Source organism: Carettochelys insculpta, chromosome 5 (assembly GCF_033958435.1).
Source record: "Carettochelys insculpta isolate YL-2023 chromosome 5, ASM3395843v1, whole genome shotgun sequence".
Taxonomy (NCBI): Eukaryota; Metazoa; Chordata; order Testudines; family Carettochelyidae; genus Carettochelys; species Carettochelys insculpta.
In genome coordinates, this window is record NC_134141.1 from 129,680,605 (window position 1) to 129,698,134 (window position 17,530).

General features: G+C 53.4%; 1 protein-coding gene across 2 annotated transcripts in view; it reads right to left on the reverse strand.

Annotated features, from left to right (window-relative positions):
• LOC142013287 (carbonic anhydrase 9-like) overlaps window positions 1–17,530 on the reverse strand; it is a 61,970-nt gene that overhangs the window by 15,021 nt on the left and 29,419 nt on the right. For both annotated transcript variants that reach the window (XM_074994459.1, XM_074994460.1), the window contains exons 2-8: window positions 14,233–14,262; window positions 13,471–13,641; window positions 11,198–11,340; window positions 9,858–9,950; window positions 8,881–8,947; window positions 5,813–5,970; window positions 5,387–5,528 (exon numbers count right to left, since the gene is read on the reverse strand). In XM_074994459.1, the coding sequence (XP_074850560.1) occupies window positions 5,387–5,528; window positions 5,813–5,970; window positions 8,881–8,947; window positions 9,858–9,950; window positions 11,198–11,340; window positions 13,471–13,641; window positions 14,233–14,262 (804 nt within the window). The remainder of the gene's footprint in view (window positions 1–5,386; window positions 5,529–5,812; window positions 5,971–8,880; window positions 8,948–9,857; window positions 9,951–11,197; window positions 11,341–13,470; window positions 13,642–14,232; window positions 14,263–17,530) is intronic.

Here is a 17,530-nt window from a genome sequence, read left to right on the forward strand (position 1 = left end):
CATCTGGTGCCACTTTGCCTGTAGCTATTTCTATTTTCACAGCCACCTGATGCCAGAGACTCATGTGTTCCCAAGCCATGGTCAGGGTGGTACACTGCCCATCCTAGTGCTATCCCCTGCCCAGTGCTACAGTCCCCTCCGCTGACTGACTCCCCAGTGGCTGTGAGCACAAGACTCAATTCCCTCCTGAAATGCTTTAACCAATAATATTTGGGACACAGAGGAAGAGCAACCCATGAGTGTGTCCCCTGCCCCCCCCACCAACCTCACCGTCCCGGCACAGTTTCACTGTCTCTCTGGGGTGCCCAGGCTGCTAAGTGGGATGTCCTGGGAAAGCAGCCCCAGCTGAGAGGCTATAGAAGGGCTCGGCTCAGCCTGGTTTGGGCCTGGAGGCTGGACAAGAATGCACTGGTGGGTTCATGCTGCTCCAAGAGACAGAATCACAGGCCTGGAAGGAACCTTGAGAGGTCATGTCCCGTTCCCTGAACTCACGGCAGGACCAAGCCCCATCTACCAACCCTGATGGAGATCCGTCTAACCTGCGCTTAAAAGTCTCCAATGATGGTGTCTCCGTAGTCTCGCCAGGAAATTTAGTCCAGTGCTTAACCACCCTGACAGGAAGATTTCCTAATGGCCAACCTAACCCTCCCTTGCTGCGGTTTAGGCCCATTGCTCCTGGTCCTGTCCTCAGTAGTTAAGTAAAATAATTTTTCTCCTTGCAACAATCTTTTAGGGCTGTGAAAACTGTTATGTCCCTTCTCAAGCTTCTCATTCAGACTAAACGAACCCAGTTCTTTCAATCTTCCCTCAGAGGTCATGTTTTCTAGACCTTTAATAATTTTTCTTGCTTTTTTCTGGAGCTTCTCCCATTTAGCCACTTCTTTCTGAAATGGTATTCAGAACTGGACAAACTACTGCAGCTGAGGCCTATTCAACACAGAGTAGAGTAGAGGAATTCCTTCTCGTGTCTTGCTGGCAGCACACCTATTAATACATCCCAGATTCATGTTTGCTTTTTTCGGAAACCATCACACTGGTAGCATATTTAGCTTGTGTTCCATTATGACCCCCTAATTCCTTTCTACAGTATTCCCCTTCCTAAACAGTCATTTCCCAGTTCTTATGCATGTAACTGATTGTTCCATCCTAAATGGAGTACTTTGCATTTGTCCTAATTGAATTTCATCCTATTTATCTCTGACTGTTTCTCCAGTTTGGTCAGGTCATTTCAAAGTATTATCCCTAACCTCCATAGCACTTGCAACCCCACCCACTTTGGTGTGATATCCAAACTGTCTAGGTGTACTCGCTGTGCCAGGCGTTGGCAACCCCAGCATGCGTGCCTCAGTCCTGCTCCTCCTCCTCCCAGTGCAGTGGGGGGATGGGGGAGTCCCAGCCACAAGCCAGCCAGTGGAGGGGCATGCACCTGGGCTATGTGCCTGTGCTAACCCCCCCACTTCCTGCCCCCTCCCTGTGGCTCCGTCCATCCTCCGTTTGTGCTCTGCATGGCCTGGGAAGCTGCAGCCTGGCAAGTTGCCATATGGAGTGAGGCGGGCAGGGGGGCATCAGCAAAGAGGGACCCGGGGCATAGACAGAGTTGGCTCAAGAGGGACCCTGGCTGGGACTGGTCCAGCAGCAACACCTGGGCTCTGGGACTGCACCTCAGAAGGGGTTCTGAGTCTGACTCTATGCCTTTATGCAAATCACTGATAAAGATATTGAACAGAAACAATCTCAGAACTGAGCCTATGGAACCCCACTCATTATGCCCTCCCAGAATGCGTGTGAACCACTGATGACCACTCTCAGAGCATGTTTAGCTTCCTCTTGCTGCTAAGCAATTTGTAGAATGTTTTCTTGTTACTCTTTGTCTCCAGACCTTTTTGTGCCTTGGTCTTTCTAATTTGGCCCTACACAGTTATTGTATTTGTTGTTTGTCGGGATTCATCTTTTGTAACACAGCAGAGTTTCCACTTTTTGTAGGACTCTTCTTTGAGTTTTAGATCATTCAAAGTCTCCTGGCTAAGCCAAGCTGGCCTTCTGCCATGCTTCTCAACCTTCCCAGGCAGGGGACTAGTTCGCACCATTCCGCTCCCTGTGGTGATGGGGAGCTCAGCCCTTCCCCTCCTTGCTGCTTTGGAGAGTTGTGTTAGGTCTGTGCCAATGCAAACAGGGGCCATATTGCCCCCATTATGCCCCAACAAGGTGCCCATGGGGCAGGGACAGGGACTCAGTCTTTGTCAGCATGTCTGGGTTCTCCTTTCCATTGGTTGGCAGCGGGCTCAACATAGAATCATAGAATCACAGAGCTGGAAGGAACCTCATCGAGTCCAGCCCCCCAACCCCAAGCATGATCAACCCCAACTAAGTCATCCCAGCCATCCCACCCATCACTATGTCAAGCTGGGACGTAAAAACCTCTAGTGATGAAGATTCCACCACCTCTCTCGGTAACACATTCCAGTGCTTCACCATCCTCCTGGTGAAATAGTTTTTCCTAATATCCAACCTACTCTTCTCCTTCTGTAACTTCAGACCATTACCCCCTGTTCTGCTGTCTGTCACCACTGAGCACAGTTGCTCTCCATCCCTTTTAGAGCACCCCTTCAGGAAGTTGAAGGCTGCTATTAAATTACCCCTCAATCTTCTCTTCTGCAAACTAAGTAAGCCCAAATCCCTCCATATCTCCTCATAGGTCATGTGCTCCAGCCCCTAAATCATTTTCATTGTCCTCCACTGAACTAGCTTGAATGCATCCACATCCTTTCTATACCGGGGGTCGGGGGGCAAAACTGGGCACAATGTTCTAGATCTGGTCTCACCAGTGCCAAATAGAGGGGTACAACAACCTCTCTAGATCTGCTCGAAATGCTCCTCCTAATGCGCCCCAATATGCCATTGTCCTCCTTGGCTACAAGGACACACTGTTTACTTACATCCAGTCTTTCCTCTACTATAATCCCTAGGTCCCTTTCCATCGTACTGCTGCTGATTAGCCAGTCAGTCCCCAGCCTATAACAATGCTTGGGATTCTTCTGTCCCAGGTGCAGGACTCTGCACTTCTCCTTGTTGAACCGCATCAGATTTCTTTTGGCCCAGTCCTCCAATTTATCCAGGTCCCTCTGGATTCTCTCTCTACCCTCCAATGTATCTACCTCCCCCCCTAGTTTTACGTCATCCGCAAACTTGCTGAGGACGCAACCCAGTCCCTCATCCAGGTCATTAATAAAGACGTTGAATAACACCGGCCCCAAAACTGAGCCTTTGGGCACTCCACTTGAAACCAGTGCCTTTGGGCACTCCACTTGAAACCAGTTGACTTCCAGATACTGAGCCCTTGACCACTATCTGTTGGGCCCGACTGTCAAGCCAGCTTTCTATCCATCATAGTCCCTGTATCCAATCCACACTTCCTCAACTTATGGGCAAGAATGTTGTGGGAGACCGCATCAAAACTTTGCTGAAGTCAAGGTATGTCAGATCCATTGCCTTCCCCATGTCCACAGAGCCATTTACCTCATCACAGAAGGTAATCAGATTGGTCAGGCAGGACTTGCCCCTGGTGTATCCATGTTGGCTACTTTTGATCACTTTCCCCTCTTCCAAGTGCTCCAAAATGGATTTCTTGAGGATCACTTCCATTGTTTTCCCAGGGATTGAGGTAAGGCTAAGCCATCTATATTTCCCTGGATTGTCCTTCTTTCCATTTTTTAAAGATGGACATTACATTTGCCTTTTTCCAATAATTCAGCATCTCTCCTGATCTCCAAGAGTCTTCAAAGATAATGGCCAAAGGCTTGGCAATGACGCCTGCCAGTTCCCTCAGTACCCTTGGGTGCATTAAATCCAGAACCATGGATTTGTATCCATCTAATTATTCTAAGTACCTCTTAACTCGTTCCCTCTCCAGAGAGGGCTGCCCTCCACCATCCCATATTCCATTGTCTGGCCCCTTAGTGTGGGAGCTGTCCTTTCCCATGCCCTTACCTGGGCCTTGCTGAGCTCACAGCATATGTCACCTCTTTCTACAGTGCCCCACACTGGTTCTCTTCTTAACCCACTCACACCTGCACTACCTGAGTTATAAGAGAGCCTCCGTGAGTCCAGTTTGTGAAGGCCTCTACCGCCTTCACCCCAGGCTCTGGGTCAGTTATCTGCACAGGCAGAACCTGACCCGAGACTGGAAGCGCTAGGACTTTGTGACACTTTATGGGGCTCTGCCAGGCAAGTACTGGTACACTGTGGGCTCACGGGCAGCTAATGGTTGTGTTGTCACCTGGTACACACCGACTGTATCATGCACAGGGTAGCTGTCTGTGAGTGAGGATACAGACACATAGGCACACTTGCTTGGCCCAGCCTCACTCACTGAGTGGTGCAGGAGTGGGGCTGTAATGCTCTAGCTTTCCTAGGCCACTATTCGTTCAGAAAGAACCACAAACTCCCCTTGGCTGTGTGATGGAGTGGGGGGAGTGCAAATGCGAGACTCAGGCTGGATGTGAGAGGCAAGCAGAACAGTTCCCAGTGGCTAAGGATGACCCTGGGGCTACAACTGGCAGGTAACACCTCTGCCCTGAACAAAGAGGAGGGAGGAGCTGAGCTGTTTTTTTGAATCAGGGACGGCAATGAGAGGCTAGGGAAGAGAGAGGGAAGGCAGCCAGCCTGAGGAGGGGGAAAGCTACACCCCAGAGGGGCACCCCTCGGGGTCTTCTCCCCAGGACGGGTTGGAAGGACTGTCTCTGACTGCTGTACTGTCGCTTCTGTGAGAAACTGCGCATCTGTTGCCTAATAAACCTGCTGTTGTACCTGCTGAGTGAGAGTCACTCCTGCCAGCGGACGGGGTGCAGTGCAGGGGGACCCCTGAACCCCATCACAGGCTGGGCATGGGCATCCCAGGGAAAGGTGCAAAGAAGCTGACCTTGCCAAGCCCTTTCCAAGCTGGGGCAGAGGGGATGCTCCCTGCACTTCTGGACTTACCCTGGCTCAGAAGCAGGAACCCCAAAATAGCAGTAGAGGGTGTGCTCTGGGGTCTCAAGGAGCCTTGTGCTCCAGCAGCGCCAGCCTGGCTTTGGCTAGCAGGGCTGGGAAGATGCAGAGAAGCACCCGAACGCCTGGGTCCTGAAGGGGGCTGGAGACCACTGCATCCTAGCTGTGACTGTGCGTTCAGGCACATTCCTTTCCTGAGGGCCAGCTGCAAGGCCAGCACAGAGTGGGCCATGGAGCCCCTGCAGTTCAGGTTAGCGCTGATGCCCACTGCATGGTTGTGGCCCAAAGGAAGTATTCTCGCAGTGCCCCGGGGTTCTGGTCCTGCCCTGCACTGCCTGTCATGTTTGTGTCACAGTGGCATGCATGACAGAGCAGCCCAGCCCTATCCCAGGCTCCTTACCGGGTAGGGGAGCCTGTCTTGCACTGATGGCTGCCTGGAAACTTGCCAGGACTTTCCTTCCGTGCAGGCTCTGGGTCAGTCGGAAGTTGTTCTGCAGAGCCTCATCGTCGTCTCCCTGCAGCGTGCTCTCAAGTAGTAAGATCTGGAGAGGGACGGTTGAGACGAGTCACTAAGCCACACTGGAAGCCTCGTGAACACAGCCAGGACTCCACACTTACTGTCCTTGTGCAAGGGGGCTGGATTTGGGGTGGCTCTGGTTGCCAGTGGGCCTCTACCCATTGCTAGTGCTGACACATGGCTCCCAGAGTGACGGGCTGGCAGAGCCACCTGCAGACAGCTCATTCAACCACAAGAGGGGAGCAGGGTAAGCCCTCCCCCTACCCGCCCCCCCCAAATTACACACACACACACAGACCACCAAAGGACCTGCTTCTGGGACAGCAGCACCGTCTGGTTGAAGACAGTCCAGTTCACAGTCTGGAAGCACGGAGGAGTGGTCAGAGAGCCGCTGTAGCGGTAGTAGCGGCTTAGGTTGGAGGGCAGCAGCCCTTTAATATTGAATCCAGCCACAGTCGTTTCCTTGCCTGCAAAGAAAACAATATTGCCTGTGCCCCAGGGCAGCATGTCTGCAGGGTACAGAACAGAGCTCCAGCACGCTCGGGAGCAGCTCACCCCCACAGAGTCAATAGGCTCAGAACCACGTAGGGCAGTACAGCTCAAGAGACTAAAGCAGAGACAGCATGCGCTAGAGTAGCTCACCTCCACGGACTAGAGCGCCACAGCAGCACAGTCAAGAGCAGCATTGTCGCTGGGGACCCACAGCTGGACAACAGCAACATGAGCCAAGGCCGTAACAAGGTGAGGTGACTGAGGAACTCGCCTCAGGCGCCACACCTCAGGGGGTGCAGTTAACGGGCTGCGCAGCTCTGGCCAAGCTGCACGTGGCTGCATGTGGCCCTTTAAGCCTTTTGCAGCTTGTTATGCTGCCAGTGGCTGCTGCTGCAGGGACAAAGGCAGCTGCAGCTCTGGCTGGCGGGGCGCAGGGGTGAGAAGCATGGGGGCACTGTTGAGTGAGTGTGGTTTGGGGGAGACGCTGATTTTGGGTATGCTGGAAGGGCTGCTGGGAGAGTGGGGCTTGCGGGAGAACCTCAGTTTGTGAGTGACAGGGGCTGCTGGGGGAGTGGGGCTTGGGGGAGGAGCTGGGTTTGTAAGGGTGTCGGGGGGCTGCTGGGGGAGTGGGGCTTGTGAGAGAAACTGGGTTTGTGGGAATGTTGTGTGTGGGGCGGGGGGTGGTTTCTGGATGTGTAATGCTTGGGGGAAAAGCTGGGTTTGGGGGGTGCCAGGGAGGGCTGCAGGGTGAGTGGGGCTTGAGGGAAAAGCTGGGTTTGTGAGGATATTTGGGGAGCTGCCATGTGAATGAAGCTTGGGAGGGAAGCTGGGGGCTGTAGGTGTGTCAGAAGGCTGCTGGATGAGTGGGGCTTGGGGGAGGAACTGGGTTTGTAGGGGTACAGGGGGCTGCAGGATGAGTGGGGCTAAGAGGAGAAACTGGGTTTGGGGGTGCCGGGGGTTTCTGGGGGAGTGGGGCTTGGGAAAGAAGCTAGGTGTGGGGGTGATGGGATCTGCTGGGTGAATGCGGCTGTGGGAAGGAGCTAGGTTTGGGGGGGCTGGGGTGGATGTAGATGGGAGGAGCAGGCTGGGGTCAGTCTGCCCCCCCCCCCGCCACTCCCTACTCCCTCCTCTTTATCTCCACTGCCTGTTGCCTAGCTACTCCTCCCCTCCCTGATCCATGGAGGGTGCAGCCTGTTCAGCCAGCCCTCCTGGCTGCAGCCCAGCTGCCTGGGTGCCAGCTGTGTAGCAGGTGTGAGGGGGGGGGGAGCAGGCACCAGTGTCACCTGAGGCCTAGTCAGATACAGACATCGCTGCTCTGTCTGGCTGTTAAACAGCGAACACTGAGCACCAGTGGCATCCTGCTGTACTATTTACAGAGGTACGACCCAATTTTTAGACCCGCCTCGCCAGTGCCTAACACTTATTCTCTGGGGCTACTGCAAGTGGTTTGCAAGGAGCTACAAAGAGAGAAAGCTCTATGCTGTCACACCTGCGCTCTGCCTCTCTCCACATACAAGCTAGTGAAACGGCCTTGTAAACCCAGGGTTGTGAATTCAGTCCTTGAGGGGGCCTTTCCAGGTTCTGGGGCAGGTTAGATTAAAAAAAAAAGTGTGTCCAGGATGGTGATAGGTCCTGCTGGGAGTGCAGGGGATGTGAACTGATGACCTTTCATGGTCCCTTCAAGTTCTATGAGAGATGTTTTCCTGGGGAGTGAGGGAGGATGTGGCACCATCTGGATAGCTGAGATACCAGCACATCCTCCCCTAACAAAGGAGATACTGACACAAGTACGGTTTGACATTACCGATTGAGGACTGTCTCGTGTTCACACTCATTGCAGCTCCTGAATTATTGATTTTGTAACTGAACTGGGAAAAACGTCTCTTCTCCCTATTTCGATGGCCGACCTCTGCTCTAGGCTCTGGAGTAGATACCATCCCCCTCACTAGAGCCAATACACAGATAACATTCTTACACTCCTCCCCAGGGTGCCACCTGGGAACAGAGCTCAATCCTTTCCTTGCTTGAATCCCGCTAACAAATTATCGGTCCCAGTAACTACTCATGGCAGGGTCATTCTGACAGGCCGTGTGTCCAATTTGTTGTCTCCCTGCCTGCACAATGCACTTCTCTGTGACCGTAATCCATGCCAGCCAGCTCACTTCATGCTCAGTAGGTCTTCTGCCCTACCCACTTTTCCTGGGCAGGCCATGTTGTCTCCTCGACTGCATCTGCCTTGGCATGTTTTGCACCTACTCTTTAACCTCCAGACAGATTTTACACAGCTAGTGTCTTCAGGTCCTGGGCAGGCATGAGGCCCGCATAACGATAATAAATAAACAAACGTGGTTTTGTTATAATTTATGATTTGTTATCTTCCTTTTTCCTACAAAATAACTACTGTGAATTTATAGACATGAGGGGGTGCAAGTCTATAGTCTTGCCTCAGGCCCAAAATTAGCTAGTTACAGCACTGACATGAGCACAGGCAGCACATCCCTGCGAGCCAACACCCGAACTGCCATCGCACAGCCACGTGGGACCTGACCCCGCCTGGCCTGCAGAAGCACAATGCCCTCCCCAGGCCCATCCCGTGTGTGCACGCCCTGACCGGACAAGGGGCAGATGCAAGGGAAGCCATGTCAATGGACCAGGTGCACAGTGGGAGCCCAGGAGGCCTGAGAGGGAGCAGACAGGCCATTCTAGAGCTGAACAGGGAGTCCCTGCAAGGCTGGCACTGAGCTGGCCACTCCGTGCCTGTCTGTCTCAGAGGGGCTGCCTGCCTCTGTCTGTCTGTCTCTCTGGCATGCACAGGTCTCTCCGCACCATACAGCAGCAGCTGCTTCCTGCCCCCAGGAGGAGCATCCGGCACACAGGGAATTTACCTTCCTCCTGGACCTCAGGCAGCTGTTCAAGCAGAGGCTGATAGTGCACATTGTCCTCTGGCCCAACCTGCAACACACAGATGACCCCGAGTGAGAGCACAGACACCGGACGGGCAAGTCTCCTGCCTGCTGAGCCCAGGCAGCTGGTCACTGCCAGGAGGGTCACTCTGCACACAGACCAATAGCACTCTCACAGGCAGAGCAACCCCCACCCTCCCTGACTGTCTTGGCTAGGGCCAGGGCATCCCCCTGCATTACCCCATCCATGGCCTGACCAGCAGTCACCAGGGATTAGGACACCCCTGCCCTTACTGGAGCAGTGCACAAGGAATTCCCTGTCTCTGCACTAGCACAGACTGGTGAGCAGGGCATTTCCCCTCTCTGTACTGGCATGGAGAGCAGGTCATTTCCCAGCTCCTTGCTGGCACAGCCTGGCAACCAGGGCATTCCCTGTGTCTGCACCAGGCTGGTACTGTGAGCAGGGCATTCCCTGTGTCTGCACCAGCATGGCATGGATAACTTGGTATTCTCTGTTTCTGCACCAGCACAGTACGGCGAACATGGCATTCTCATTCTCTGCACCAGTGTGGTATGGTGAGCAGGATATTCCCTGGCTCCTCACTGGCATGGCATGGTGAGCAGGGCATTCCCTGGCCCCGCACCGGCACGGTGAACTGGGCATTCCCTGGCTCCTCACTGGCATGACCCAGTGAGCTGGGCATTCCCTGGCTCCCTACTGGCACACCATGGTGAGCAGGGCATTCCCTGGCCGCGCACCAGCATGGTGAACTGGACATTCCCTGGCCCCTCACTGGCACGACCTGGCAATCAGGGCATTCCCTGGTGGGAAGTCCCCCCCCACCGCACACCCATGGGCCCCGTTCCGCTCCACACAAGCACTGCCTGTGCTCTCTCCATTCTTGCCCCCCGCCACACCCGGCCACAGCCAGCCCAGTGACTGCCCCCACTGGTATCACCTGTAGGAAAGCCGCCAGCACTGCTAGGCCCCCGGGCTGCCGCATTGCCTCTTCAAAGCTCCTGTAGCTGGGGTTGTAGTAAACCATATGGAGCTAGAATCAAAGCACAGAACTCTCTGAGGCGCCTTGGTGCCTTGGGTGAGTGCTGGACCAGACCTGCCCCGGACCCAGTGCGCCACAGCCAGGTCTGGCCAGCCCCTGCGCTGGGGCTCCTCCATTAGCAGCACGTGGAGGTCTGTCACCTGGCCAGAGCCCCCCACTTGTCACCAGGTGAACGCCCCAAACCATTTTATGGTGGCCTGAGTGTGCTGCAGCTGCTGGGCACTGCTGCCCCACAAGCCTGCACCCGCTCCCCTGAAGGCCTGGCAGGCACTCAAGTGAGGCCACACTGCCACCAGCCTCAGCCCATTTTCTGAACATGGGTCTGAGCTCAAGGTCATCTCCCTGGTGCCCATCTAGCTGGGACGGGGCATGCGGGCAGCCTGGCTCAACTCCTGCCCTCCCTGATGCACTAGGCCCTGGCGGCCCTGCCTGAACAGCAACAGTAAAGCCAGTTAGGACCAGACCCAGGCAACAAACGCCTCCGTGTATGACACAACCAGCCCCAGTCACTTGTGGGTCCCTGGGCAAGCTTGTGGGCACCCCAGGCTGCTCACGGGGACGGTCTGATGGGCCCTGCACCTAGGTGCGGGTGGGAGCTCTCTGTCTCGGGTCAGGTTCAGGACAGTCTGGCTACAGAGCAGTACAAGGGTTTAATTCTGTACACAGCGTGTGTCTGCTCATGTCCCCCACGCTATGTCCTGGGTGCCCGGCTCCAGGCCATTCCCATCCCACCCCCGCCTGCTGGTTCAAGGTCCCTTCCAGAGGGTGGGAATGACCTCACTCGCTCCTCTGCCCACATGTTTCAGGCTGTGACACAGATGCTTTTATTTCAGGTGCTCAGAGCTGAGCACACATTTCCTCGGGGCTCCGGAGCACAAAGCACTTGAACTGTGATCACCACGGCCGAGCCAAGACCAGAGACCATGGTTGGAGCACTCTGCTGAGAGCAAAGGCAACTTCACAATGCCATGGGGTTGCAGTGAGGGCAAAGGGCAGCCAGTGACCTGGGGAGTGCCCCATCACAGATGAAGATAGCTGGGGTGATCCTGCTTGAGTAGGGGTTGATCCTGCTTGAAGCAGGGGGCTGGACTGGATGACCTCCTGAGGTCTCTTCCAGCCCTATGATTCTGTGATTCTGTGATTCTGTGGGGTGGGTGAGATGCGCCGAGCACAGACAATAATGGAGGCACTTCTGGGAGGCAACATGCAAATGGGGAAGGTCCATGATGGAGCTTTACCTCCCCATCGTAGCGGCGTCCATCCACGGTGTGTTCCGAGCCAGGCCCCTCCGGAGAGCCCCAGTGCAGGTGCAGCTGCTTAGCTCTGTACTCTTGGGAGTAACCGCTGGCAATAGTCAGAGACCCTGGTAATTTCAGGACAACTGCCAAGTGAGGGAGTGAATGGGGAGATAAGTTAGCGCAAGGTGGGCTCTGATCCAGAGCCTTGGCACCAGGTGGAGATGCGTGCGATGGAAATTCTGATCCAACGCACCCACTTCAGTCTTGGATGCAGTTAGCAGTCTGGGCGACACAGGGACCAGCCCAGCAGTAACATCTGAGCATGCAGTGCAGTCCAACACTGTCAGTTACACACAGCCCTTTAACAGGTTGAACCCCTTTAGCCTGGCACTCTCTGGTCTGGCAACGTCTGTGACCCGGCATGATTGTGGATAGCTGGATGTCCACTCCTCATGAGTGTGGCCAAGTTTCCCACAGTTTTGCTTCCAGCTGCTGTTGCTGGCTCTGGGTGTTCTGTGCTGTTATTTAGCTCTAATTTACTCCTAAATGTCTTCTAAGAACCCAATAAGCTGTGGATGTGTTAGTCACGATACTAGACAATACTGACCTCCTGTGGTTCAGCAAATTCTCTGGTTCAGCATGTCAGGTCCTGAGGGTGCCAGACTAAAGACGTTCAGCTTGTAGTAGCAACAGCCCAGAGTTTCTCAACCTCTCTCTTTCTGAAGCCTCCCCAAAACACTACGAAAAACTCCACATCCCTGCCTGTGCCAAGACTGTTTTCAGTATATGCTACAGTCAGTGGCTGTATATAAATAGGGGCATAAAAAAGGAACAGGTGCTTTTACCCCTGTATGCAGCATTGTTGAGACTAATACTGACTCCTGCATCCAGTTCTGGAGTTCATGGTAAACTAAATGGTGAAAAGTTAGGGAGGGTTAGAAAAGGATCTACAAAAACAAGCTGAGTGGCACAGAAATTGTCTCCTTGTGGGAGACCTGCATCTGTTTCATCAGAGATGAGATGGGAAGGTGACTTGATTTAAAACATGGACATACAAATACTTCATAGGCTGTGTCTACACTAGCCCCAAACTTCTAAATGGCCACGCAAATGGCCATTTCAAAGTTTACTAATGAAGTGCTGAAATGCATATTCAGCGCTTCATTAGCATGTGGGTGGCCGTGGCTCTTTGAAATTGACGCGCCTCGCCACCGCACGGCTCGTCCCGACGGGGCTCTTTTTCGAAAGGACCCCGCCTACCTTGAAGTCCCCTTATTCCGATGAGCAGATCCCCACAACAACCCACAGCATTGGTGAGATCCCACAACTCCCACACTCCCAGCCTCAGTATCACACAGGCACTCCTTTGCATTCTCATGCAAATGATCTCTGGGAGACACATTCCTCCCAGCCCATAGCAGCATTGCGTTCCTGCTGTCACATTCCTTACATCTGGATTCTAATTGTCTACTCTAATGTGAAAAATCTGAAGTAGGTCTTACCCATGGAACCTCATCACCTAATGAATAAATGTGTTAGCCTTTAAGGTGCTACCAGACTGCTTGTTTTTCGTGATGCTCCAGACTAACATAGCTACTCATCTGAGACGATTTACTAGGTGGGACAGGACAGAACCAAACGGGGTGGCCAGAGTTTACTAAGGATGGCCCTGTTAGTGAGGCCTGCTGGGGGAGACTGCAGCTGTAAAAGCAGGAGCTCCCTCACAGCCTGCACTCCCCGTTGCACCCTACTGTACCCTCTGTGGGGAAAGGATGGGGCTGGAGTATCCAAAAGCCACCTCCCCGCAACCATGTTTCCTGCCCTGCCCCCCCATTGCACCCCTGTTAGGAGAGGCCAAGGCTGGAGTTGCTGAGAGCTCTCCGCCAGCTAGCATCCTGCCCTCTGTAAGGCCAATGGACCCGGATTGTCAGCAGGAGGAAAGAAACCTGCAAACTGAGGGGCTAACACCCTGTGCTCTACCACGTGAGCTAACGGCCACCTGGCTCCCACAAAGCGTGTAGAGCTGAGACGTCCCCCTCCCTCGGCAGTGCTCTCAGTGCCTCTGGGATCACACCTGCTCTGCACAGCACCCCTGCTGGGAGCTGGAGCAGCTGCAAAGTCCCCTCAAAAGCACAGTGCTCCAACCCAGCTCCTGCCTGCAGAGTGTCCCCTGCCGGGAGAGGCCAGGGCTAATCTTCGAGAAACGCCTCCTCGGTACCTGCTGTGAAGGAAGCACCACGCCCCAGGAGCCCAGCGCACCCCCCAGCACTGACCTGTGTGTCCGTTGTTCCTCAGGCTGAGCCGCTCACTAGGGTCCAGGTTGTAACCAGCCAGCACAATGGGCTGCAGCTCATGCCCGAAGACTGTGGAATTGGTGTCAATGTCGATGGGAGACTGCCTCTGCCCCCCACAGTCTGGGAACGAGGACTGCCACTGGGCCTTGTCTGTGTGGGGAACAGAGAGAGGAGTTGGAGAGCCCATGGCTTGAGGGAGCTGCCAGGGAGACAGAGTGAACATGAATGGGTACGTCTCAGGATCAGAATCCTGACTTTTGCACTGGGCCACAGGACTGAATGTGACCATGGTGAGTCAACACCCCATATGAGAGGAGGGGGTTCCAAGCCAGAAGTCAATGTTCCAGCATCGGGAACAACCCCAGCTCTGTGTGAGCATAGAAGCCGGCTCTCCCGGTGACCCCAAGGGTCGGTGAGGTCCAGCTCAGTGAGTGAATGAATCTCTAAGCCTGTGGGAACATGGAAAAGGTGGGCAAGGAGCCGACCAAGAATGGCTTCTGACAGAGCACCCCGCTGTTACCTGAATCTGATCAGCTCCCACCTACTCATGGGCCTGGCAGGCCCCAGAACCCTTGTGAGCCATTTGCAGGTTGGTACCAGACCCCACCCCCGCTGCTGAACACGAGCGGGTCATGGCAGAGAATGGGAGTGAACAAGACAGCCCTGTAATAATTAACTCTGGCTGGCACAGGCCCATGCCTGCTGTGATATGAAAGGTGAGAGTAACCACAGGGTATTTACCTGCATAGCTCCAGTGACTGTGGCCTGGACCTTGAAAAGAGAGAGAGTGAGAGAGAGAGAGAGAGAGAGAGAGAGAGAGAGAGAGGAAGCCGTGAGCTGGAAGCAAACAAACCAGTTCCAGGCAGCGCTCCCTCCAATCCCCACCCAGGCTCAGCTGGAGCACCCCACACCCCTCCTGGTTTCTCACCCTTCCCTGCTCTGCTTGCACAGGTTGGAGACGGCAGAGTCCCCATGGTGTCAGGGCCAGCTCCTCTCTCAGACACACTCGGAGAAAGGCCCCTTTGGAGGGCCCCCTCCTGCTCACTCAGCCCAACAGGAGGCATCTGGAACACTGGGAATCTGGGCCATTTGTAAAGGGTTGGCATCTGATGAAGTGGCAGTGCACCAAGAGCTAGTTCAAATGCTCTGCGATTCGCCCAGCTAGCGCCAAAGCAGCTCCTTCTCTGCACTCAGCCTCTTCTGGGCCCTTGCTCTCAAAGAGCAGGGACAGAAGTTTAGCTTAGCAGGAAGGCCACACTTTCCCCTAATGAAAAAATAGCTGTAGAAACTTCATATCATGTGCTCTGGGGCATGTAAAGAGGGGAGTAGGATAAGCAGATGATTTTATCTCTGTAAACAGAATTGGAAAGATTGATACTGGAATAATGTGGTGAATTCTGGTGTCCACATGTTTAAAAAGCTGTTTACACATTACAGGGGTGCAGAGAAGAGACTCAAAAATTACACAAGGGCTGAAAAAATGGTTGGCCTGAAAGAGTTAAGTTGCTCCATGTGTTTAACTTATCTAAAGGAAGACGGAGGTGATTTGATTACAGTATACAAGGACCTTCCTGGGGAGAAAAGACCTGGTGCTAAAGGGCTCTTGAATTCAGCAGGAAAAGGCAAAACAAGAACCAAGAGCTGTAAGTTAAAGCCAAACAAAATCAAATAGAAATAAGGCACAATTTGTAACAGTGGTTAAGCACTGGAACAACTCCCAAAGTGGATTAAGAACATCAGAATGGCCATACTGGGTCATGCAAAAGGTCCATCTAGCTCAGTGGTGAGCAGACTTATCCCAGGTCCCACTTTTCATCCCTGCCTCCACAACCTGTCTAATGTAATCCAAATGGATGGAAAGTTTGGTTATAGTCATATGAAAAAAAGAAAAAAAAACTTTTGGCATGTGTAAGGAAATAAGTCTGTAGCAGAATGTAAAAACTATCAATCAGTATAGAAATCTGAATATACAGACATAAAAACATTAACATATTTCAACATTTTTAATTAGATTGATGAGCCTGAGACCCAACAGCTGATTATGCGCCCCTCACCTTACAACATGTCAGCACTCCCCCAGAGGGAGCCCACCCCCCACTTTGCATACTACTAAAATAGCCCAGTCTTCTGTCTGTGGACAGAGGCCAATGCCAGATACCCCCCAAAGAATGAACTTGTGACACCAACAGACCCAGGTTGCCAGCACAAGGGATTGAGTCTGTGACCATGGGGGCTAAGGCACTATGCTCTGTCTACCACATGAGCTAAAGGTCAGCTGGCTCCTAGCTGATGCTGTAGAGCGGAGACTTAACTCACCCTTCTAAGTGGTCTCAATACCTCTGGGGATTACAGATAAAACAGGTAATCACCAAGTGATCCATTCCGTCACCCATTCCCAGCTCCATCTGTTGTCTTCACATTGTGGCTGGTGCATTTCTGGACAAGACTTTAGTTTAACACACACTATTGGACTGCATACAGTGGTAACTGGATGTGTCTGACCTGTGATATACAGATTGTGTGACCTGGTCATATGTGCCCCCAGCATACACCCCGCCCTTGCATTTAACCATCAGTGCTGTGCCACCTCCTGAGTGTGGGGGTGGTCCCACCCCTCCCCAAGAGCTGTGTGGCCCTAGAGCAGTGCAAGTTTCCTAGTTATGCTGCTTTTGGGCCACGGCACTCTGGGGCAGGGTGAGACTGCAGCCACACTTACGGGAAGTGGAGCAGTGTATCTGGAAGAAGAGGCAGGTGAGGGCAGGAAGGGGATGGGGCATGAGCAGAGTGGTCAGGGAGGGGCAGGGCAAGAGCACATGACTGGTTCCCTCCCCACCCCTGGAAGCCCAGTCACCAGCCACCACCTCCAACAGGCCTTAAGATCCATGCCTGTTGCAAAGGACACAGTTCTCACAGCACCAGCCTGTCCCTGAGAGCTCTCCAGAAAACCGAATGAGCCTGACAAACAACAGGGACGCTGGAAGCAGAACAGGGCTATGGTGAAGTGGAGATTTTATTTGCCTTGCTGTGTTGCATGTGAATTCTCCTATCAGATAGTGGCTGGGTCTACACGTGCCCTTTCCTTTCAAAAGGGGCATGTTAATCAGCAGGTTCAAAATATGCTAATGAGGCACTGCAATGAATATGCAGTGCCTCATTAGCATAATGGCAGCCGCGGCGATTCAAAAATGCGGCTTTTCGAATCGTGCACTGCCCGTGGAGATGGGACCTTCTGAAAGGACCCCCTCCCAGTTTTCGAAAGCCCTTCTTCCATCTGGTGATCGGAAGACGGGCTTTTGAAAACTCGGGGGGGAGGTCCCCTTTTGGAAGGTACCGTCTCCACGGGTGGTGCATGATTCAAAAAGCCACATTTTCGAATCGCCACGGCTTACATTATGCTAATGAGGTGCTGCATATTCATTGCAGCACCTCATTAGCATATTTTGAACCTGTTCATTAACATGCCCCTTTCGAAAGGAAGGGGCACGTGTAGACCCAGCCAGTAACTGTGTTTGTCTCTGTTTCTCTGGACACTGTACTAATCCCTAGATTGTGACAGAATTTCAGAGTGACAGCCTCTCACACGTCCACAGGGTCAGATTCCCTTGGTAACCTGAGCCTGGGACAGGCTGTGATCAAGGGACAACTCTTACAGGGGAAGCAGGATAAAAGCTGGAGGAGCAGCCTGGCAGGGGTCTGCAGCAGCAGGTGGGAGTGAGTCAGTCTTAGACGACTTGAGAGTCAGTGGGAAGGGCCAGCCTGGCTCTGACCCCTGCTGGGCCCTCTCCTAGGGATAGACTGCACTGACTGCTTCTGGTTGCTACACTTTCTAGTCTGTTCTGTGCTGAATCCCTGTCGACTAATAAACCTTCTGTTCTACCTGCTGGCTGAGATTCTTCTCTGATTGCATGTGCAGGTCCCTATGATTCCCCCATGATTCACGGGCAAGGGCTAAAACCACAGAGTTATTTAGGCCTGCTGCAAGATACCTAGAATCAGCTCTTCCCACCCTCTGGTTCTTAAGCATAACCCTGAGCCACTG